Below are 22,506 nucleotides of genomic sequence, written 5' to 3'. Positions count from 1 at the left end.
TCTTCGCATTGCTGCACACCTGACTGGGCAGACAGGGGCAGTGACGCGTCCCGAGACGTGACCCGTGACATCTTATGCCGAGCCGCGCGCCGCGCCGGCAGGTACATGCTGATCGAGTGCGACGAGCTGGACGACCCGGCCAAGCAGGACATCCGCGTGCGCAAGCGGTACCTGGCCGTGATGAAGCGCTTCACGCAGGCGCTGACCCGCGGCGGCGCCGACTGCAGGTGGGGACGCGGCGCCGGCGGCGCGCCCGCCCGCCCGCCCGTCGCCGCTCGGGAGCTGCGCACGCGGCCGCGGCCGGCGGCGCGGCTGGGATGGCGTGCGGCCCCTGAGTCCGCTCACCGCGCGGTGACCGCTGTCGACTGTCGCCGCTGACGTCATGCGGCGGCGCTGGAGGCCGTGTCCGCCCGGTGCGCGGGCAGTCAGCTGCCGTGCGGCCGCCAGGATGGCGGAGATGGTCAGTCAGGCTTGTAGCTGTCTGAAGCGGTCCGGCGCTTCATGCTGGCCGCGGCTGGCGCTGGTGCTGGACATGGGCCTGTTTGACGGCATTTGCCGCGATCTTTGCTGATGTCGCTGCCTGGTGCAGGGTTTCGTGAACCACACTGTTTGGACAGTAGGTCTGTTTTAACGTAAACATTTGGATTTATAGGGCGAAGAAGTCAGTTCTCCTTCGACAGCAGCACTTCATCGGCAAGCTGGTCAAGCTTTTTAAGACCGTAGCTAAAGAAAGCGGAAACAGGCGTAAGAAGGTATGTAATAACCACAAAATGCCAATTCTTCGATGGTTTTACATTGCATTGTTTCTTCTTTTCCCTGAATCTGTTGATGTCGGATTTCCTCGGGTTATGCTCCGAGATATAAGTTCATCCCAAGTATTCCATGTCGTCCCTGGGGTTCGCTGCTGTTTTGTTTCGTGCGGTGGTGTTTCACCATCTCCGCTCCTGGGAGAGATGGCATGCGCCGGTCATTTAATCGCTGACGGTGTCCAGGGGTCGGCCGTCGTGATCCGCCCAGTGGCGGGCCGCGGGCCGCGAGCCGGCGGCCGGGCGCTGCCCCCTCCCACCTCTCATCCCCCTCCCCCACCCGGCAGATCGAGAAGATGCAGGCGTTGCTGGCCGACCCGGACGCTTTCAAGTTCAACTTCGCCACGTTCGAGCCGCTGCCGCTGCCGCTGGACCCGGAGGTCCGCATCTGCGGCGTCGTCCCGGACAAGTGAGCGGCGCAGGCCCCGGCAGCGGCGGCGCCGGCGGCCGGTCGGCTTGGTGCGCCGACCTGTGGCGGCAGACACCGGCTCGGCTGTGTGCGGGATGCCCTCTGCTGGGTGTGCGGTGCCGGATGGCGCCTGCAACTAGCAGCGGCGGCGACGAGTGGCTGTTGGTACGCTGTGCACCAGTGTATGGGCAGCTTCTGAGTCAATCGAAATACCAGCAGTAGTTTGCTGCTTGTTTGCTGAGGCTGAAGGGCGAGGGGAGGGACCTTGCTGACCCTCAGGAGCGGGGCCTCCCCTGACCCCAGCTGCGCCGTCGCAGGGCGACCCTGTTCAAGTCGGCCCTGATGCCGGCGCGGCTGACCTTCCTCACCGACACCGGCGACGAGTTCGTCACCATCTTCAAGTACGGCGACGATCTGCGCCAGGATCAGCTGATCCTGCAGATCATCATGCTCATGGACAAGCTGCTGCGTCGCGAGAACCTGGACCTCAAGCTCACCCCGTACAGGGTGCTCGCCACCAGCAGCAAGCACGGTAAGCCAGACTCCCGGGCTCCGCCCTGCCGAGCAAGCGGCGGTGAGTGGGGACGCAGTGGACCAGACTGGGCGACTACTCAGGCAGACGGGTGGCGGCACGCTGTGGTCGGTTGTGGCCGGGAGGCGGGGGTTGGTGGTGCCGCAGGTATTGTCAGCATACGATGCCCGTGTAACTTATGCATGGACCGCAGTGCATTTATACGGTGGCGTATTAAGGAACGACCAGAAGTTCTGGCCGCTGGTGAATTCACAGATGTATTTTTTGTTTTGTTTTGTTTCTGAAGCTCGTTGGTCACTGCTCTCACAAGGGCCTGAGCTGGCAACATCATAGATACTGGATAGATTTTCGCATTGTCTGTAAAAAAAACCATCTTGTGAGAGCAGGCGGGAGTCCTATACACGTGCATTGCTGCGGTACAGCTACGGAGCATGTGATGATTAATGTTCACTGTCATAGTGCCGGATTGTCCGTGCGCTGCCGTGTGACGTCGGCGGTCAGACGTCACCCGCTGACGTGTGACGTCAGTGGTCTGACGTCACCCGCTGACCGCCGGCGCCGCGGTCGCCGCAGGGTTCGTGCAGTACGTCGAGTCCTCGGCAGTGGCCGAGGTGCTCAGCACCGAGGGCAGCATCCTCAACTTCTTCCGCAAGCACCACCCGTCGGAGGCGGGGCCGTACGGCGTCAGCGCCGACGTCATGGACACCTACATCCGCAGCTGCGGTGCGTACCGCCGGGCGGCAGTGTCAGGCGGCCACCGCGCGACCGCTGGAGAATCCGCAGCGGGCCAGCTGGAGCTTTGCGCGGCTGTGACAGGGTGGTCAGTGCAAGCACTGACACCAGATGCCACTTAGTTTTTGTTCCTCTGCAGACGCGCTGGGTCGGTGGTGATGTATTGGGGTGTTTGTTGATCTTAGAGCGCGAGGCTTAGTTGTCGTGCGAAGTGTCGTACGTAAGCCAGATGCCAGAAGTGTGAGGGGTGTGTCAACTGCACGCAGTGCAGACGTTTTTACCGGTGGCGCGTTTCAACTCATCTCATATGGAGTACATAGAGGCCGCCGGTCTACACACTTCCCCGTCAGGCACGCCTCGTAAAAATTGACTGGTTCAGCTCTACAGATCCATCAGCTGGCCTGGCTTGTGTGCCTCGCTGTTCCACGCGCCAGGCCCGTGTGCCCCTGCCGCGCCCGCTGACGGCGCCGTGTCGCCTCCCCCAGCCGGCTACTGCGTCATCACGTACCTGCTGGGCGTCGGGGACCGACATCTGGACAACCTGCTGCTCACCAAGGACGGCAACCTGTTCCACGTTGACTTCGGCTACATCCTGGGCCGCGACCCCAAGCCGCTGCCGCCGCCCATGAAGCTCAGCAAGGAGATGGTGGAGGCGATGGGCGGTGTCAACTCGGAGCACTACCAGACGTTCCGCAAGCAGTGCTACACCGCCTTCCTCCACCTCAGGAGGTGACGGCCGGGCCCGCGCTGGGAACGCTGATAGAGGGGCTCGGGGGCGCGCTGAATAGTCACGCAATCGACGCGCCCCTGAGCACGAAATGTCATAATCATTAGCCAATGGGGTAGAGGTCTGCAGCTGTTGAACGGGCCCACATGTTTCGGTGATTGCAGAGTTGGGCCCAGCTTTGCCCACGCTCGAGGCGGCCTTGTCGCACGGCAACCGTGGTGTCCAACGACGCGACGGTCCCCGCTGACTTGGAGCCGTGGCTGTGCGTCCCCTGCACCCGTCACGTCCAACGGCCGCCGCCGGTGTGGCCGAGTAACTTGGTCTCGAACCGAGATGTCCGCGCTCCCGTGCTCACGTGATCTGATGTGATATTCGGTCGCGCAAACGCCTGAGTGCCGGTCCGAGCCGCCGCGGCTGGGGCCCGTGCGCCGACATCACGCGTCGTGCCGCGCGGCTGGCCGCCGCCGCCGCTCGCGCTGACCGCGCGCTGCGCCGCCGCCAGGCACGCGGACGTCATCCTGCACCTGTTCTCGCTGATGGTGGACGCCAACATCCCCGACATCGCCCTGGAGCCGGACAAGACGGTGCGCAAGGTGCAGGACAAGTTCAGGTGAGAGACCGCCAGCGGCGCAGACCCGGTCAGGTCAGAGCCCGCCGGCGGCGCAGGCCCAATCAGGTCAGAGCCCGCCGGCGGCGCAGGCCCGGTCAGGTCAGAGCCCGCCGGCGGCGCAGGCCCGGTCAGGTCAGCCCGCCGGCCGCGCAGGCCCAGTCAGGTCAGCCCGCCGGCCGCGCAGGCCCAGTCAGGTGCGAGCTCGCCAGCGACCGCGACTGATGAGGACCCGCCTGTGGTGGGGACATTGCCAGGGTGGGCCCCGGCCGCGTCTGGGCCGGGACAAGCTCGGGTGAGGCCCGCGACTGATGAGGCCCCGCCCGTGGTGGGGACATTGCCAGGGTGGGCCCCGGCCGCGTCTGGACCGAGACAAGCTCGGATGAGGCCCGCGACCGACGTCCGCCGGGCCTGGCCCGTTGAACACGACCGCTCGAGGTGTGCCAGGGTGGACATGGGTCTGACGTCCGCCTGGTGACGGAGGCGCGAGTTCCCTGCTGGGGTGAAAACGTTGCTTTTGCTTAGGGCGTATTCAAGTTGATTACGACCCATGGCGCTACATTCGATGAACATCAAACATGTTCGTAATAATTAATCGTGTTCGTCACAGCCTGAAGTGGTGCAGAACGGCGTATAATGCCACAATTATATCCCAGCTGATATTGGGCCCCTGCGATTGTTTCTCGGATTACCTACATCGGGGCCTCGTCCTGAAATTCACTGGACCGCTATTCATTGCCATATGCCTACGTTTAAATAAAAAAAAACTGACCATTAAGTCCACAATATGTTTATTGCTTGCACAACCTCACCTCAGTTCCGGTATATTAGAGCCTTCGGACGTCCAGAGCGCTTAATCAAGTATCGATGCCTCCGGGAGCGTCGCCTGCGCGGTCGTATAACACCCATACCACAGCTGTTGCGAGCCCCCGTTCACCGACCCGGCCCCGGTGTGGTGTAGCTGCTACAGATCATATGCATGACCTATTCAGCGCAGCTAATGACGCCGAGACCACATGGCTGACCTGATTGGCGCACCACCTGTGGCGAACCGTGGTGTTACCATGAGGCGGCGGCCGCCGGCTGGCCACCGCCTGGCCACCGCCTCAGGTGTCGCTGACCGCCGGGCAGACCGCGCGTCGCCGGCCGGCGCAGGCGGCCAGCCAATCAGAAGCGCCGCTCCATGGGCCCGGCCCGGCGACAGGCAGCACGTCATGCGGCGGCAAAAACGTCAGCATGACGCTGCCCATTGTGATTCGAGATGTTTGTGATCCAATAATAATGAGATCACTTAGTTAGAATTAATGCGTGTGGCGAAATAAGCTGAGGTTAGCTCTGCTTCGGACGGTCTCCCTGTGGACACTAATCTGGGTGGGGAGGGGGACCTCGATCTCCCCCCTCACCCCTCTTAGGTCTTTCGGAACTACTGGGCGGCTTGTGAAAAATCGACGGGGATGCATTTTTTTCGGCCTACGTACACAAGTCGAACTAGGCAACAGGGTCTCGAAAACCTCAAAATGTGAAGGCATTTTTAATCTGACACAGTTGCCACGTTCGTCAACTGGCCTCGACGTAACCAACGCGGACCAATGACTGCTGATTTCTAGGTCTAGGGGTAGATCTAGGTGAGTGCTGAATGCATTTATGATATATCGGCATTAGCGACCCCTAATACACATTATAACGTCACTATGGCGTGCCCTGAAATCGTCTCCGACATGCTGCCTTTGCCATCTTGCAATCATTGTACTCATTTTGCACCGTCCTATTCGTCGTAAACATCAGTCAGTCGCGTAAACGCAACACGATGTATGAAACGCGTAATCCATGGCAAATTAACATCTCGGATGATGCCCAATTGCACTGGAGCTCCCTCCCAATGCCGGGGCGTGAAATCGCTCCCTGCGCTTGCCTTGAATGTGACAGTTTGCCTCAGTACGTAAGTAAGATGTCTAGAAAATGTCCTAAAATTCCTGCAGCCGCTCCAAACCGTTTCGGAGAACCCAGCGAAAACCTCTGAGGGGGCGGGATCCACCCCCGCCCTCGCTCGCTGGGTTAAACCACCACCTTTACTGATGTTTCATGACTTCAACGAACTCCCATCGCTGGGATCACCACCTGCTCGGCCCTATGCAGTGCTGGTTGACCCAGCGGCGGCCAGCGCCTGTGTCTGTCCGGTGACACAGGCGCCGTCCGTCCGTCGCCGCTGGCCGCGCCCCGCCGCCTGACCGCTCGCCTCTCACCTGTTTGCAGGCTCGACCTCTCGGACGAGGAGGCGGTCGGCTACATGCAGAACATGATCGACGTGTCGGTGACGGCCGTGATGGCCGCTCTCGTCGAACAGCTGCACAAGTTCGCCCAGTACTGGCGGCGGTAGGCGGACCTGCCGCGCTGGCGCGCGCGCGCGCGCAGCCGGCGCCATGTGATATGTGAGACCACGCCGCGCTGCCTATTGCCATTATTTATCGTGTCATTCAGGTGTATGTGCATTAATAAACCATTTGTATAGCGGTGTATTTGAGGAACAGCGGCGGCCAAGCAGGGCTGACGCGGCTGCACAGATAAAGTAAGACACACTCGAGTCGCGCTGCGGACAATTGGGCGGCACCGCGGCGTCTGCCGCGCCTGCGCCGGCCGGCCTACTCCACCTTGGCCTTGACATCGCGGCCCTGGCGGCCGGAGAGCACGCGGAAGAGCCAGCCGAAGAGCAGCATCAGCAGCGCGGCGCCCAGTCCGCCACTGACCAGACAGGTGCCGACCACGTCCAGGCAGTAGTACTCGACGAGGCCGAGTGGGCGGCGCCGCCGCGGCCGGCCGCCGAACATCAGCAGGTGGTGCACGTCGTGCGAGAACTGGGCGGCCGGCGAGATGGCGTCGTGGCGCAGGGCGTCCGCGCGCACGCGAACGGCGCGCCGCAGGCCGGCGCTGGTCGTCACGGAGGTGATGGCGGCCCGCAGCGACTCGGGCGTTAGAGAGCGACGGTCCACCTCTACGCCGAGACCTGGAGGAGAGGGTCGGCTGTGAGGGGGGGGGGGGGGCGGTCCACCTCCACGCTGAGGCCTGGCGGAGAGGGTCGGCTGCGAGGGAGGGAGGGAGCGACGGTCCACCTCCACGCAGGCCTGGCGGAGAGGGTCGGCTGTGAGGGGGGGGGGGGGGAGAGGACGGCCCACCTCTACACCGAGGCCTGGCGGGTAATTTCGGCTGCGAGGAAGGGAGGGAGCGACGGTCCACCTCCACACTGAGGCCTGGAGGAGAGGGTCGGCTGTGAGGGGGGGGGGGGCGGTCCACCTCCACACTGAGGTCTGACGGAGAGGTCGGCTGCGAGAGGGGAGGGACGGCCCACCTCTACACCGAGGCCGGCGAAGAGGATCGGCTGTAAGGGAGGGAAGGAGGGAGGGACGGTTCACTTTCACCCTGAGGCGTGGCGGAGAGGGCCGACTGTAAGAGAGGGAGGGACGGTCCACCTCCACACCGAATCCTGGAGGAGAGGGTCGGCTGTACGAGAGGGAGGGAAGATCCACCTCCACACCGAGACCTGGAGGAGAGGGTCGGCTGTAGAGGGAGGGACGGTCCACCTCCACACCGAATCCTGGAGGAGAGGGTCGGCTGTACGAGAGGGAGGGAAGATCCACCTCCACACCGAGACCTGGAGGAGAGGGTCGGCTGTACGAGAGGGAGGGACGGTCCACCTCCTCACCGAGACCTGGAGGAGAGGGTCGGCTGTACGAGAGGGAGGGAGATCCACCTCCACACCGAGACCTGGAGGAGAGGGTCGGCTGTACGAGAGGGAGGGACGGTCCACCTCCTCACCGAGACCTGGAGGAGAGGGTCGGCTGTACGAGAGGGAGGGAAGATCCACCTCCACACCGAGACCTGGAGGAGAGGGTCGGCTGTACGAGAGGGAGGGACGGTCCACCTCCACACCGAGACCTGGAGGAGAGGGTCGGCTGTACGAGAGGGAGGGAAGATCCACCTCCACACCGAGACCTGGAGGAGAGGGTCGACTGTAAGAGAGGGAGGGACGGTCCACCTCCACACCGAGACCTGGAGGAGAGGTCGGCTGTACGAGAGGGAGGGAAGATCCACCTCCACACCGAGACCTGGAGGAGAGGGCCGACTGTACGAGAGGGAGGCGGTCCACCTCCACACCGAGACCTGGAGGAGAGGGTCGGCTGTACGAGAGGGAGGGAAGATCCACCTCCACACCGAGACCTGGAGGAGGGGTCGGCTGTACGAGAGGGAGGGAAGATCCACCTCCACACGAGACCTGGAGGAGAGGGTCGGCTGTACGAGAGGGAGGGACGGTCCACCTCCTCACCGAGACCTGGAGGAGAGGGTCGGCTGTACGAGAGGGAGGGACGGTCCACCTCCACACCGAGACCTGGAGGAGAGGGTCGGCTGTGAGGAATTGAGGGACGATCCAACTCCGTAGTTCAACACTCAAAGAGATCCAGCATGCTCAAACAACCCTTTGCCTCTATTCTGGAGGTTTTACGCGACATGGCCACCTATCGGCTCAACTTAAACACCGGTCCGAACTTTGAAAAAACATGCCATTGTGCACGCTGCAGTGGTGATGTCGCTAACTGGGTTCTGGCGGAATAACGCGCACCTGCCTGCTTAAAAACATCGCCTATCCCGTCGCGCACTCCACTTGGCGTTTCCCTCCCCCTCCCACCGCCTGGGACTGACCGAGCGAGACGGCGTTGGCGGCAGCCATCTTGTGTCCGGCCGTGAAGGGGATGCAGACGAGCGGCACGCTGAAGTGGACGGCCAGCAGCACCGACGAGGCCGAGCACTCGCTGATGAACACGCGCGCCCGGGAGTGGGCTGCCGGAGAGGCGGCGTAGGGGTTAGCCCGGCGGAGCTGCCGGCTCAGAGGCGGCGTAGGGGTTAGCTCGGCGGAGCTGTCGGCTCAGAGGCGGCATAGGGGCTAGCTCGGCGGAGCTACCGGCTCATAGGCGGCGTAGGGGTTAGCTCAGCGAAGCTGCTGGCTCAGAGGCGGCGTAGGGGTTAGCTCAGCGGAGCTGCTGACTCAGAGGCGGTGTAGGGGTTAGCTCGGCGGAGCTGCCGGCTCAGAGGCGACGGAAGGTCATGGAATGGGACCTCGGTACCACTCCTGAACCTGGGTACGAGCGTCACCGATCATTCAGTACAGGGGCATCCGGTGCGACGCGGGGCTTCACAGAGCGTCTGCCACCGATTCTCCCTCTCAGCGACCTCTAGCGCATCTCAGGACGTCACTGAGAGAGCCTGACACTAACGCTCCCCCGCGGTGACTTCACCGAGAGTATCTAGTACCCATCACCTCAAAACATCGCCGAGAGTACCCATCACTGGTGACCTCCTCCAGTGCCGTCGGTGACCTCACCGAGCGCGTCGGCCGCCGGGACCCCGCTGTGTATGACCCGGTCGGCGTCGGCACTGGTGGCGTTGCTGACATCTATCGGCGTCAGCGACGAACTAGCGGCTCCCTGAGCCAGCGCGACTTTGAAGGCGGCCGGCAGCGTGACGTGCGGGTGATGCAGCCGGATCACCAGCAGGCTGCCCCCGCCGATCGTCGACATCAGCTTCTGGCGGACGCCAGGCAACACGCTCGTAATGGTTTCAGTGGGCTTGACTCGGTACACTGGTCGCCATGTGTTACATGAGGAGTGCAGTGAGCACGACATGTGACGTCAATGGCAACTGCGACACACATGTGACACCTACCAGCTGCAACCGACACACAACTGCAACTGCAACATGTGACACAATGGCAACTGAGCAGACATGTGCCGGAACCCCAAGTGTGGATCCAGGATTCCATATGGCCTTGTGGTAGTGGGATCCTGGGATCTTTTGAGGGCTCCGGTCACACGCCTGCATGCGAGCCTTACGCTCGGAGGCAAAAACCGGACTGGAGAAGGAGTGGCGTAAAAATCCCACAAAACACAGTGCCCTCACCCACCTTAGGCAGCGGCGCAAAGTTGGCGCACTCGATGCAGCCGAGGAAGCGGATCCGCCTGTCGGCCGGCACTTCGGCGGGCAGCCGGGCGTCGCCGCTGACGTAGACGGCGGCCACGCGGTCGTACGCCTTCTCGAGGTCGAGGTGGCCGCCGGCGCCGCTGGCCACGGGCGTCTGGTACAGCCGCTGTACGCGCCGCAGCAGCGTCCACCAGCGCCAGCCGTTGCCGAGCCGGGCGTAGAAGTCGGCGTCGCCGAGCGGGTAACCGTGCACAGGTATCCGGCTGACGGGATAGTGACCTCCCAGCTGGTACGTGACCCAGGGCAGGCCGACCGGCGACGGCAGCAGGCCGATGACCGGCGCGTCCGGCAGGAGGCCGAGCAGGCAGGCGTCGTCCAGGTACAGGGTGCTGATGACGAGATCCGGCCGAAAGTCGGCCAGCAGGCTCGAGGCTCGCAGCGCGCCGCAGCCAGCCACGCGCGACGCCACGACGGCGTCCGGCGCCAGCAGGGGGTAGCGCTCCCAGCGGTCGAGCCAGCTGATGCGGCTGGCCGGGTCGGAAGCGGCCGCCGGTACGCGGACCACGCGGACCGCGCCGGTCGGGCCAACGCCGCTGCTGTTGTAGAGCACCGCCGTCACGTGGTGGTCCTCCGCCAGCAGCTGCGCCAGCTGCAGCACCAGCGGCTCGGCCTCCTGGTCCGTGGTCACCAGCGCCACGTGGGAGCGGGCGGTGCCGCGTGGCACGAGCACCACCACGATGACTAGCAGCAGCCACCGGCCACTGTCCGACGCGAGCATGGCCGCGCTGCTGAGATGCCCGTCACCAGTACGCCGCCGCACCACCTCACTAGCAGCGGAGCTACAGGCTAAGCTGGCCACGGGTGAGGCCGACACGCGGAGCGGCACCGAGCGGAGCGACGTCGGACGGCCCGGCGTCCCTCCCGGCCGCTGCGCAGGCGAGGGGAGCAGCCGCGCCCGCGTCAGCTGGCGGATTGTTTATCCTAGCGCGGCCACGAAGCTGGGCGAACGATCAACTTTGCACGACCGAACCGGGTTCGGCCGAGTGGTCATAGAGATGGAAACGGGCCTAAAGCGATAAAGGTCGTCGTTGCGTTCAATGTGCTAGCTCAATCTTGGAGGGTTTGCCGCTTGTTTGAACTCAGATAATTGGTAATGGGTATATACCGCACCGGGTAAAGCAGCGGTACACGGCGTAACGCTAATCAACAAGAACTTTGGTATCCTTAGGGTAGTTCGGACGTGCTATGTGACAATTTATTTACATGGTCTACGAATCTGTCCTCTTGTCTTAGACCTTTGTTTCCATTTAGAGGTTCTCACGTCGAAAATCAAAGTACACGTTACTAGCAACCCCCAAATTCAGGTCGACCTTGTTTTTCTCTGACTCATATTGTAATTTTGTGCTGCCATATCCGGAAAGCAGCATATGCTATTCAGATATTGCGCACACGAGACAGTTATTGGTGTTTACTTTCGCCTAAGATTGGCAATGAGAAGGCGGACTAATAGGGCGGGCATTGATCACGCCCCCCGTACACGTACCAGTGTTTCACTGGATTTTATGTCATTTAAGATATACCTGGGTGCATCATACAATGCGTTGCGATCTATGTGAGGCAGCTGCTCTTCAGTGAGTTTTGATTTTCGTCTGTCCCAGCTTTTCCAGCTGTCTGCAGGGTCCTGGTTGTTTGGGTCCAGCTTTGAAAGTCACGACACGTTGCGGAACTGGCCTGGTCTTGCGCATGGAGGGAGGAGAGGGAACAAAGGGTAGCGCCTGTGTTGTGTGATTCTTAACGCAGGCATGGTCGCAAGTCATTCCAAAGTGTTGTTTTAACAGGTACTTTACTACCATGACCAATTGTATGTGTGAATGGGGGGGGGGGGGGGAGGGGCTCTCACCTAGCATAGTCATTAACTAGTGAGCAGCCAGGTGGGGACTGTCAAAAAATGGTAAAAATCTGAGCTGTTATTGGTGGCTGGCCTCTAAGGCTCTGTCTTTTGGTGCTTTACAGGAAATCAATGTCTGCAGGAATAGGATATATCACTACTACAGCTGTAGCATGAACAATCATGTCAGCACATGCCTATTTCTTCCTCTCCCATCCTCTGGCAGCAAATTTTAGAGGTGTCATCCTAAAACTGGTGCATGTCTTAGGAATTCACATGTTTATTGGGTTGACAGCTTTATACATAGTTCAAAATGAAAGGACAGAGAAAGCTGTATTCATTTCTATTGTGCCAGACAGGACAGGCAAACTTGAGAGCCATACTCACATGGCTATATCTACTGCTCATGCTAACATGGAAATGATCCCAGGACCAGCTGCTGAACAGAACTTCCAGTGCTCTGAATGCAGCATGATCCAAGCTCCAGTTAAACACCACCTGTTTGCTTATGCCTTGATAGGGTTTCCATCTTACATGGTCTCATTGACATTTCTACTGAAGCTTATGTGGTGATAGCAATTTGTGGGACTTTATGCTGCATATATTTTGATGCAGAAGACTCAAGCAGCCATACATTGTCTGATTACCAGTGCTACAGAGGGTTGGGTTCATCATAAAACTATGCTGCACTGAATGCTTGAAAAGCTGTGCTGCTTCTCCCAGTGAGGTGATGATGTGGCACCATGCAATATTTTTACAAAAATGTTGGCTGTGGCATGAATACTGGGAAGATTGGCATGTGGTACTGCCAGCTACAGCAGTGCTGCTATATCATTATCATTGGAAGAAAGGTGTAAAAGGGGCATTACCTATGCATATTGTATTAAACTTTAGTCTGCAATCATCATCATCATCATCCTCATCATTACTTATGGCTTTTGTCTTTTTCTGAGGAAAATCAAGCCAGAAAATTGCTTTAGTCAGCCCACTCCAGTGAATGCCAACATTTGGTATCATCAAGAAGCAGGAGGTCAAAAGTTCATTGTGACTTTAAAACATCACAGCATCCTCTGTTCATAAGACACCTGACTGCCATCTTCACAGGCTGCCTGCAATGCAGGTCCCAGGGCTGGTCATCCACTGATGTCTCCCACCAGCCTACTGTTGGCCCAGCTGTAGCTGCACGGAGCCGGGAGCCGGCGCCATGTCCGAATACGCCGAGTACGACGACCTGTGGCGCCAGACTGACCCGGCGGCCGACGCGGAGCGGTCCAGCTCGCCGGGGCCCTGCCCGCAGGAGGAGGCTGTGCGCCAGCTGCGCGCGCTGACCGAGACGCAGCCGCACGTCGGTAGGTGGCGGGCGGGAGCCCGGGGAGCCCCGCCGATGCTGGGACTGCGCTGCTCACCACTGTCCACCGTCATGTGACGCTGATGTGGGGAGAGTGGTCCGTGCCTTAGGTGTGCTTTCAAAGACCATATCTGCTTGGTAGAAAGTGCCGCCTCTCGCTTCCACTCGCGACGCATACAAACCGTGCTGGCGTCGGCCTCTGGGCACCGATAAGAGCCGCTGCTGGCTTGACCTCAGCGTCCCGTGACCAGTCTCCACAGCTGGCGGCCCTCCCGCCTCGGTCGCGGCCTTACCGCGTCGTGAATAGGGCACTGAGTTGCGTCTGTCCGCCCCGCATCCCCAAGCCGGAGTACCCCGGCCTCCCGCCGTCGCCGCGGCGCCAGCGCCCCGGCCCACGCCGCCTCTGTGCCCGACGCCCAGTGTACCTGGACACGTCGGACGACTGCCTGCTGCGCTTCCTGCGCGCGCGCAAGTTCCGCGTGCAGGAGGCGTTCGAGCTGCTGACCGGCTTCTACGCGTACCGGCGCGACAACCCGCTGCTGTTCGGCTCGTACAACGCGCACAGTCCGCCGGTGCGGGCGGCGCTGCGCGACGGCTTCCCGGGCGTGCTGGCCGAGCGGGACGGCCGCGGCCGGCGCGTGCTGCTCGTTTTCGCCGCCAGCTGGGAGCCGGAGAGGTGAGGTGGCGGGGAGAGCTGCGGCGGCTGGATCAGGATGGAGGTCACGTCGGGACCCGGGTCACGTCGTCGGGACCCGGGTCGGGACCCGGGTCACGGGTTGTACCCGGGGCACTGGTCGGGGGCAGGATGGGGCCAGGTGTTTAGAGGGGGATTATAGCGAGGACAGTTATCAGGATCGAGGCGAAAATCAGGGTCAAGACAAGGGGGGAGGGGGCGGGGGAAAGGTAAGACCAGGACAGGGCGGATGGGTCCGGATCGGGTTTGGATAAGACCGAGAGTTGACGAACGAATGTGGTGCGAGGCGTAAAGGCACTCCAGGGCGGGTGCGGTATGGGGTAGCGACACTCCAGGGCTGGTGCGGTGTGTGGTAGCGACACTTCAGGGCCGGTACGGTGTGTGGTTGTGACACTCAAGATCTGGTGCGGTGTGTGGTGGCGACACCGCAGGGCCGTTGTGGTGTGTGGCAGTGACACTCCAGGGCCTGTGCGGTCCATGGTAGCGACACTCCAGGGCCGATACTCTTTGTGTTAGCGACAGTCCAGGGCTGGTGTGGTGTGTGGTAGCGACACCCCAGGGCCGTTGCGGTGTGTGTGTGTGGCAGTGACTTTTCAGAGCCTGTGCGGTGTACGGTAGCGACACTCCAGGGCGGGTGTGGTGTATGGAAGCGACACTCCAGGGCTGGCGCGATGTGTGGTAGGGACACTCCAATGCCGGTGCGGTGTGTGGTAGCGACGCCCCAGGGCTGGCTCGGTGCGTGGTAGTGACACTTCAGGGCCGGTACGGTGTGTGGTAGTGACACTCAAGGGCTGGTGCGGTGTGTGGTGACGACACTCCAGGGCTGGTGTGGCGCAGGGTGGTGACACGTCAAGACCGGTGCCGTCCTGTGAGTCGCGGGGCAGTTGCTTGCGAGTTCAGAGCTGCACAGGCTGCAAGCTCACTTCTGTTGTATGGTCGCTGGCGCTGCTTCGTGCGTGTTGACCGCCTTTGCGTTCGTCGAAATATAGATGGATCAGAAGCCATGCGGGCTAGCCTTGGTTCATCGAGGGCTTATAACCAGCGAGTTTTTAACAATATTTAAATCACAAAATTGTCACCTGAATCGCGCAAACTCGTAGAGTTGCCATGGCTCAGAGCCTTTTATTTAGAAGCCGGGCGAGTGATTCAGCGTCCTGGTAAATTTATCCGGAGTTCCCCAACCCCGTCCTCTTTTCGTCCTGAAACGCGTTTGCGTAGGGGGCGAGTGTGAGGGTTTAGAACGAGTATGTATACTGATTTTAGGCTACCGTAGCGTAACGCGGTTTTTGGAAGGGGATTAAGAGCTCCCTTGAACAGAAAGCCTGGGAATGTCCAGGTATTACAACCTGACATGTGTCCGCCATCTTGCCGGATGGGGAAGGGCGCGACGAATTTTCTATGCGGAGCCCTCTGCTGTCCCGGCACGTGGTCAGGTATTCCGGCTGGCTGGCAGGTACCCGCTGTCTGCCATCTACCGGGCGATCCTGCTGACGCTGGACCGGCTGATCGAGGAGCCGGAGAGCCAAATCAGCGGCTTCGTCATGGTGCTCGACTTCAGCCAGTTTTCGCTGCGCCAGAGCAAGTTTGTCAACCCGCGCACCGTGCGGCTGATGGTCAGCGGCTTACAGGTGAGATGGGACGAGGCGAGGCGAGGCGAGGCGAGGCGAGGTGAGGTGAGGTGAGGTGAGGTGAGGTGAGGTGAGCTGGCGATGATCTGGGGTCACGATGTTGACGAAAGTAATCTCTTGTAACGGATAAGGGTTTGGGACACGATTGAGACTGTGATCTGCGGCACAACTGAAGAACGACCGTGCTATGCGGAAGTGGTTGAACCATGCATATACGGCCAGAAAATGCGTGCCTTTTATTGTGCTAAATGAATGTTCTGCTGAACAAATACAAAGCCACGCATGGACGTTGTTGGCACCACCAACACTGTACGGAATGACCTCATTACTGCGTTGTCTTATAGGGCTTGACTATAGGAAGCTGTGGGTCAAATTGGATGTCTTTTTCATACCGGCTGGTAACCGCTATATATTTAAAGCGATGTCAAAGCTGTACAATGTATACGATCGTGGCTTTCGTCACCTGTCGTTACGGATTAATGTATCTGAAGTGCTATTTGTTGCTATACTGAAAGCTGTGTTCGTGTCACCACGTACTTACAGCTGATGCGGTGCGCGGCCGTTGGCCACCGTATGTAGTCTCAGTGTCCCGCCCGGTGAGCTTGGCTTTCAGCTGTGATGATCTCGATTACCGATTAGCGTGTCTCCAGGACTGTTACCCGGCCCGGTTCGGCGGCATCCACTTCATCAACCAGCCGTGGTACGTGGAAGCCATGATGTCGGTCATCAGGCCGTTCCTCAAGGAGAAGGTCAAGGAAAAGGTGAGACCACGCAGACCGTAGCAGAGTGAACCAGTCCGCTCTCAAGCACTGCCAATCAGCGCGAGTGCCCCGTGAAAATCCCTAGAGTGTGTTGGACTTGTGGCACCAGATAAGAACCGTGTCACGGCGCTGCAGACACAGCTCGTCGAACTGTTCACTACCCGCGCGACGTCTGGTTTCGATCGCGCGTTGTGACGTTGGTTCTGACCACTAGGCTCCTCGCAACGTTCGTCCCCCCGTCCCGTCGCTCGCCCGGAGCGGCCGTTGACTGCGCCCTCCCCATCCGCCCTCGCCCCACGCCTCAGATCTACATGCATGGCAACAACCTGGCGGCGCTGTACGAGCACGTGAGCCGACGGATCCTGCCGGCCGACCTGGGCGGCGACGCGCCCGCCTACGACACGCAGCGCTGGGCGGACGTCATGATCAGCGGCGCCTCGTGAGGGGGCCGTCCGCCTACGACACGCAGCGCTGGGCGGACGTCATGATCAGCGGCGCCTCGTGAGGGGGCCGCCCGCCTACGACACGCAACGCTGGGCGGACGTCATGATCAGCGGCGCCTCGTGAGAGGGCCGCCCACCTATGACACGCAGCGATGGGCGAACGTCATGGTCAGCGGCGCCTCGTGAGGGGGCCGCCGGCCGACGGCGTGCTCCGCCGCTATGAGAGGGCTCCCGCCGACGGCGTGCTCCGCCGCTATGAGAGGGCTCCCGCCGACGGCGTGCTCCGCCGCTGTGAAAGGGCCGCCCGCGGACGCCGCGCGCCGCCGCTGTCCAGTGACGTAGGCTGACGGTGTGGTGCAAGCCGCAGATGTCGGGTGGCGGCTGCGTCAGAGTAGAGCCCCGTGCGGTCTAAGACCTGGTTACCATATCGCCTGCTCAACCTGTTGGGGGTTGGAGCTGACATGGGAGTCGCGCTGACCACAGAAGACGGGTCTGGTGCTCGCGCACTGTAGAGACTACTACTGGCACTGTAGTTACCGTGACGACAGGAACCACACACACGCACGCACGCACGCACGCACGCACGCACGCACGCACGCACGCACACACGCACGCACGCACGCACGCACGCACGCACGCACGCACGCACGCACGCACGCACGCACGCACGCACGCACACACACACACACACACACACACACACACACACACACAACACACACACACACACACACACACACACACACACACACACACACACACACACACACACACATAGAGTGCGGCATCCTCTCCCCCTCCCCCCATTTCGGTGCGCGCACGCGCAGTGTCACGAGGCCTCAGAGCCACAGGCTAATGGGTGACCAACAACGGTGGCCTACTGGGACGAACAACATACCGTTTTTTACACCACTGAACTGATGGAATGCGGCGGGGGCAGCTAAGATCCACTATGTCTCACTTATATTTTGTAGTAATAATTGCGTTATCTGGCAGCAGTCGCGCCATGTATTTCGCTGGCAACTGCAGCTCTACCGCAGCTGCATCGCTGGCGCCATCTGTTGTATTAATTCGTTGGCACTGTTTATTTTAGGTCCTCTGATAACTGCCAACGCGGTGATGTGCGGTGTATAAAGCGCACCGCTTATTACGTAACATTCCCCTTGCTGTGGGTGCGTGACTAGGTGAAACGTGCCTGTGTATGTCGTATGACCATGTGATAGTGGACATGCAATCTCCTGACTTTTCCCCTCCGTCCTTTTGTGATGTTATTTTTAATACCTTTGTCGTGTGTGTTTGTGTGGTGTATTGAGAAGTTCTCACTTCAGGCCGCTGGTCTTATATTTACCATAACATTGTTGTGGTAGCTTCGTCTGACATTGGCGTCGCCATCATGTCTTCCTCGAGTGAACCGGTTACCTGTTAGCTATTTCAAACCTGAAGCGCTGTGTGCTGTGTACCCGAAATTTTCGAGGGCTTTCACGTAAGTGGTAATGTCAGCGGTGAATTCAGTCTGGAAATCTGCTTTATATGAGCCTGCTGTCCAAATAATGTTTGTCACTTCCTCGGAACTGAGCTCAAGGCAGCGTTAGTTTAGATGGAGTGCGACGTGATGAGCTTTACTGTCTCGGTAACAGCAAAGAGACCAGATGCCTTGGATCAAATGTCGATCGTACAACCTGGTGAGCTTTACTGTCTCAGTAACAGTAAAGAGACCAGATGCCTTGGATCAAATATCGCTCTTGCGAACAGTTCGTCCGGCACGACTCCCGATGTAGCCGGTTCTAGCACGCTTCCTGGCGCAGTTTTCGCCTACATTCCAGTCAGTCGTGCGGTAGCGTTTGTGGTCACTGGTGTTCACCCAGGTCGTAGAAGCACCCGTAGATAGCGGTGATGGAGATGTGTGGTAGTAAGATATATGTAGCTTTTCAGAGATGTGGTCATATTTTGGTTGGCCGTGGCAGGGGGTGTTCGGGTCATCTTAGTACTTCAGCGGGGAATAACGCACCGGCTGACCCATAGTTGATCGGTATTTGGGCTTATTTTCGCTTGGGTTAACTGACACGTCGCTGTCGGACTGCTGCAGGTTGCGTTCAAAATGTAAAACGAGGAGGGAGGGGGGGTTGAGGTTCGCGCTGTGCCGATGCCAGCGACAAAACATTTATTTAAGGTGTCGTCGTAGCATGATTGCTAGATTCATGAAACGAAGTTGGTTTTACCTCACGCGACGAGGCTATTGTTAAGTCCTAAAACGGCGAGTGCTGTACTTTTTCCGAAAGAACTGAGAACAATATCGCCAAAGAGATGTCTACCGGGTAAGTTGCGCTATATACCTGATAATGCACCGATTGCTTTTACGTGAATGTGGTGTCGTGCCGCGTGCCAGATGGGCCCCTTTCCCCACCAGTGAACCACCATCTGCCCAAACCCACGCGAATCGCAAGGGCTGAATAGGCTGAGGCAGAAGTGGGAGAACTTTTCAGGCGTCGATGTCTGTGGTCTGTAGATGTCGCGCCGAGTGCAAGTAACCGTGCATCTTGGCAGAAGCGCCGGCGCTGCAGTAACATGTATGAAAACCTACGCGCCCACCGTGCTTGGTGTGTCACGTATCCATCGATCAAAAAAATCTTCCTGTGGCTATCCGCCCCGCTTCGGCGCCCGGTCGGCGGTGTGGCGCCGCTCTGGGCCGAGCTGCCTTCGTCGGCTCGTGCTCCGGGGATGTCGCTCCGGGGAGCAAAAGGTCCCGTCAACGGACCGAATCTTGCAGGGTCGACCGCCAACACGGCTTCCGTACTGTTGTACTATTCGACAGCTGACATGTAACGGTGGAATATATGCTGCATTGCTTCCGCGGTGGTTTTTGTTGGCGCTTCGCGTGGCGCAGCACGCATCAGGGGTCGTTCTAGTCATGCAATAGCGTGCACCACAGATGGTTGGAAAGTGTGCCAACGATGCGAACACCTGTCTGTTCTCTTCCCGCTTGACCCACGCGGACTGTGCTCTGCAGGTTAAGCTGCTACAGCCCCTGTTTCCAGTGGCGCGCTGGACACCAAACGTAACTGGCAGTGATGCGGTCTCCTGACTGGCTGGGGCCAGGGGCGCACATGCAACAGCCATCCGCGTCTAGTTGGGAATCGCGCCACACTGGACATGAGGCATGCCAAGCAACGGTCATTTAGGGTCCTCAAACCGCGTGGTTCGGATCGCGTCGTACCGGTTGAATACAGTGCCGTTTCAGGGCCATTCGCGCGTGTGATGCACACCATGGAGCTGAGTGCGACCGGGGGGGGGGGGGGGGGGGGAGGTGCTCCTGTACCGCACCGCACGGAACACCGAACCAACTTAAAATTTCACACGAAGTGGGCATTGGCGTCAGGACTGAAATAAACTGAACTTAATGGGTGCCATGGGATCGCGCCAGTCGATGCAACGATTCCCGCCGCTGAACACGGAATACGTAAAACGTTTTTATTTCGCAGTACTTATTTCACATACGCATAGCATGTACGCACGGACGTAAAACTAGATAAATGACTTGTCATGGCGTAAGGCTAAGATCACGAACACGACGCCATCAAGTCTGCGCCCAGTTCCCCTGATGTCGCTGATTGAGTATAGGGCGGGAGAGACCAACCGTTTGTACGCCCACACAAAACCCGATCACGGACCAGACACTGGGCCCACGCACAGGTGCTGGACATGACGAATGCGGAGAGGAGAACAGGCAAGCGAGGCGCGAACAGAGAAAGGGCGCGGCTCAAAGCGCCGGCAGCTCCAGCGTCGGCGAGACCCCTCGCCGCTGGGCGCGGCTATACCTACACGAGTACCGTCGCATCGTGCTGCCTCCGGAGCGGAGAGTAAAGCATCGCGCGTGAACTGAACGCGTCGTGCTGTCTCTGGAGCGGAGAGTAAAGCATCGGACGAGAACTGAACGCGTCGTGCTGCCCCCGGAGCGGAGAGTAAAGCATGGGACGAGAACAACGCGTCGTGCTGTCCCCGGAGCGGGGAGTAAAGCATTGGGCGAGAACTGAACGCATGGTGCTGCCTCCGGAACGGAGAGTAGAGCATCGGGCGTGAACTGAACGCGTGGTGCTGCCTCCGGAGCGGAGAGCAAAGCATCGGGCGTGAACCGAACGACCCAAGGCATCGGCGACGCGCCACGCCGAGGTCACGCACGCGCCGACTGGCCAGCAATATTGCACCATCAGTGAGTCGATAGCGAGGCTTTCAACCGCCCCTGTAACCCGCTCAAGGGGCTGATTGTCAGGAGGCAAGTAAGGGGCGATGAACTCAGTACATCGAAGGGCACAAAACTACAGATAGGTTTTTCGGGAATTTACGCGGCTTCCAAACGGTACATCTAAATCTTTCACGTGGGAATTTGGTCGAATTTACGGCCTAGACGCCTACCGGGCGTGGAGAGAGACATTATCGAACGGAAAATCGCACCAGATATTCAAGGGATACTGCACACGGCAGCGATGACGAGACTAACAAATTACAAACAATCCGACAACAAATATCGTTTCATCTTAGAGCATATCTGAAGACTAAAAATGCTGTGACTAGTTCCTAAGCGGTGGCTACTTGCCATACTGATAGCTTTTGCTTCCCAAGTCATATCCCCATCGCCTTCTGGCAAAGCATACGTTGTCCAGCCCGCACGCGTATACCTCCGCCATCACAGACTTCCCTACCTCTTCGGATCACGCCGCGGCACCTCCCACAGTACTCCGCACCAATCCGACGGGCTACCCGCCAGCGACAGCCCCCTTCCCTCCCTCAGCAGAGCGGGCGCGGGGTGCCTTGCCCCGGCCCGCCTAGATGGGCTTGTACAGCAGCGTGGTCACGTACTTCTTGCGGTAGCGGTGCGTGGCGCTGAGCACCATCACACCTTCCTTGATGTCAGCGCGTACAGGTGGTTGAGCATGACGTGATTGGGCGCCGGCAGCAGCGTGGGCTCGCAGGAGACAGGCGTGTCCTTGTTGAGGATGACCTGCAGCAGGTGCGGAGGCAGCGCCGGCGGCTGCGCCGGCGAGCGGTGGTCCCAGGACGCGGCGCGCGTGGGCGGCGGCTCGCAGCCGTACCGCCCCGGCGGCGAGCCGGACATGTCGCCCGTCTGCACGGTCTCCAGGTTGAGCGCCTCGCACGCGGCGAAGTCGGAGCCCTTGACGGTGATGTAGTTGTTCTTGTCGCCGGCGGGCGCGTCGGTGGTGGGCTCGCTGGCGTCCACACCACCCACTCGCCGTCGATGCGGAACTTGTACTCGTGCCGGCCCTCGGGCAGGTTGACGATGCTCATGTGCTCCGAGTTCATGTTGCTCTCGCTGCGCGCCATCGGGATCGGCTTCCAGCCGGTGAACGTGCCGCACAGCTGCACGTCCTGGCCGCCCTTCTTCCATGGATGACGACGGGCAGCAGCGGCGCGGAGGCCGGCTGCTCGGCCGGCAGCCCGGGCACGCCGCACGGCGCTGAGTTCTGGTGCATGAGCAGCGCGGCCGGCTGACTAGGCGGCGCCGTCGCCTCGACGCCCTCGCTGACGCGTCGCCGCGACAGCGGCAGCATCAGCGGGTCCTCGTCATGCAGCGCCAGCGACGGCCGCCGCCGCTGCTGCTGCTGGTCGAAGCTGGCGGCGGTCGGGAGGGTTAGCGGCGGCGCGTGTCCGATTGGTGGAGTTAGAGGGGTGGCTGGGCATGATCTGCCAGAAGCAGCGCTGCAGGCCTCAGACAGGGACAGACCTGGTCAAACACACACCACACACACGCACCCCCCCCCCCCCACCCACACAACGCACACCACAGCCTACAGCGCCGGTAACGGCCAGCTCGCCACGCCAATGCGTCACGTGGACTGCGGCGGTCCCCAGCTAGACACTGAGCAATGCAAATGCTGATCTCATATCCAACAAGCTCAGCCGTAACAGACGGCGGAGCTATATTTTCATAGGAAGCAAAAAAAAAAGAAA

The 22,506-nt window shown here is 60.1% G+C and overlaps 3 protein-coding genes and 1 pseudogene across 4 annotated transcripts in view; 2 read left to right on the top strand and 2 right to left on the bottom strand.

The window, feature by feature from the left end:
- Positions 1 to 6,321, top strand: part of Pi3K59F (phosphatidylinositol 3-kinase 59F) — a 31,338-nt gene extending 25,017 nt beyond the window's left edge. Inside the window, exons 13-20 of the mRNA XM_037226383.1 lie at positions 102 to 227; positions 653 to 752; positions 1,094 to 1,215; positions 1,533 to 1,747; positions 2,321 to 2,470; positions 2,965 to 3,208; positions 3,709 to 3,816; positions 6,067 to 6,321. Coding sequence (XP_037082278.1) covers positions 102 to 227; positions 653 to 752; positions 1,094 to 1,215; positions 1,533 to 1,747; positions 2,321 to 2,470; positions 2,965 to 3,208; positions 3,709 to 3,816; positions 6,067 to 6,190 — 1,189 coding nt within the window. The 3' untranslated portion in view covers positions 6,191 to 6,321. The remainder of the gene's footprint in view (positions 1 to 101; positions 228 to 652; positions 753 to 1,093; positions 1,216 to 1,532; positions 1,748 to 2,320; positions 2,471 to 2,964; positions 3,209 to 3,708; positions 3,817 to 6,066) is intronic.
- A 6-nt stretch (positions 6,322 to 6,327) lies between these two features.
- On the bottom strand, positions 6,328 to 10,699 carry LOC119102341 (UDP-glucuronosyltransferase 3A1). 2 transcript variants are annotated; one of them, XM_037225708.1, is made up of 4 exons: positions 9,764 to 10,699; positions 9,185 to 9,386; positions 8,506 to 8,643; positions 6,328 to 6,814 (listed from the first exon to the last, which is right to left on the bottom strand). In XM_037225708.1, the coding sequence occupies exons 1-4, from the start codon at positions 10,556 to 10,558 to the stop codon at positions 6,453 to 6,455; spliced, it is 1,497 nt and encodes a 498-aa protein (XP_037081603.1). In that variant the 5' UTR covers positions 10,559 to 10,699; the 3' UTR covers positions 6,328 to 6,452. The 2 variants fall into 2 exon arrangements, with proteins under 2 accessions (XP_037081603.1, XP_037081604.1); XM_037225709.1 differs by having other exon boundaries at positions 9,185 to 9,383.
- A 2,966-nt stretch (positions 10,700 to 13,665) lies between these two features.
- Positions 13,666 to 16,777, top strand: LOC119102342 (clavesin-2). The gene is made up of 4 exons (XM_037225710.1): positions 13,666 to 13,692; positions 15,164 to 15,338; positions 15,989 to 16,099; positions 16,405 to 16,777. Exons 2-4 carry the CDS (start codon positions 15,252 to 15,254, stop codon positions 16,540 to 16,542), a joined length of 336 nt encoding a protein of 111 aa, XP_037081605.1. The 5' UTR covers positions 13,666 to 13,692; positions 15,164 to 15,251; the 3' UTR covers positions 16,543 to 16,777.
- A 4,585-nt stretch (positions 16,778 to 21,362) lies between these two features.
- On the bottom strand, positions 21,363 to 22,106 carry LOC119102933 (5'-AMP-activated protein kinase subunit beta-1-like; annotated as a pseudogene).
- Positions 22,107 to 22,506: the final 400 nt, after the last annotated feature.

This window comes from Pollicipes pollicipes, unplaced genomic scaffold, assembly GCF_011947565.3.
Source record: "Pollicipes pollicipes isolate AB1234 unplaced genomic scaffold, Ppol_2.1 Scaffold_5724;HRSCAF=6776_pilon_pilon_pilon, whole genome shotgun sequence".
NCBI lineage: Eukaryota > Metazoa > Arthropoda > Thecostraca > Pollicipedomorpha > Pollicipedidae > Pollicipes > Pollicipes pollicipes.
This window is presented reverse-complemented; position numbering and strand designations above follow the sequence as displayed.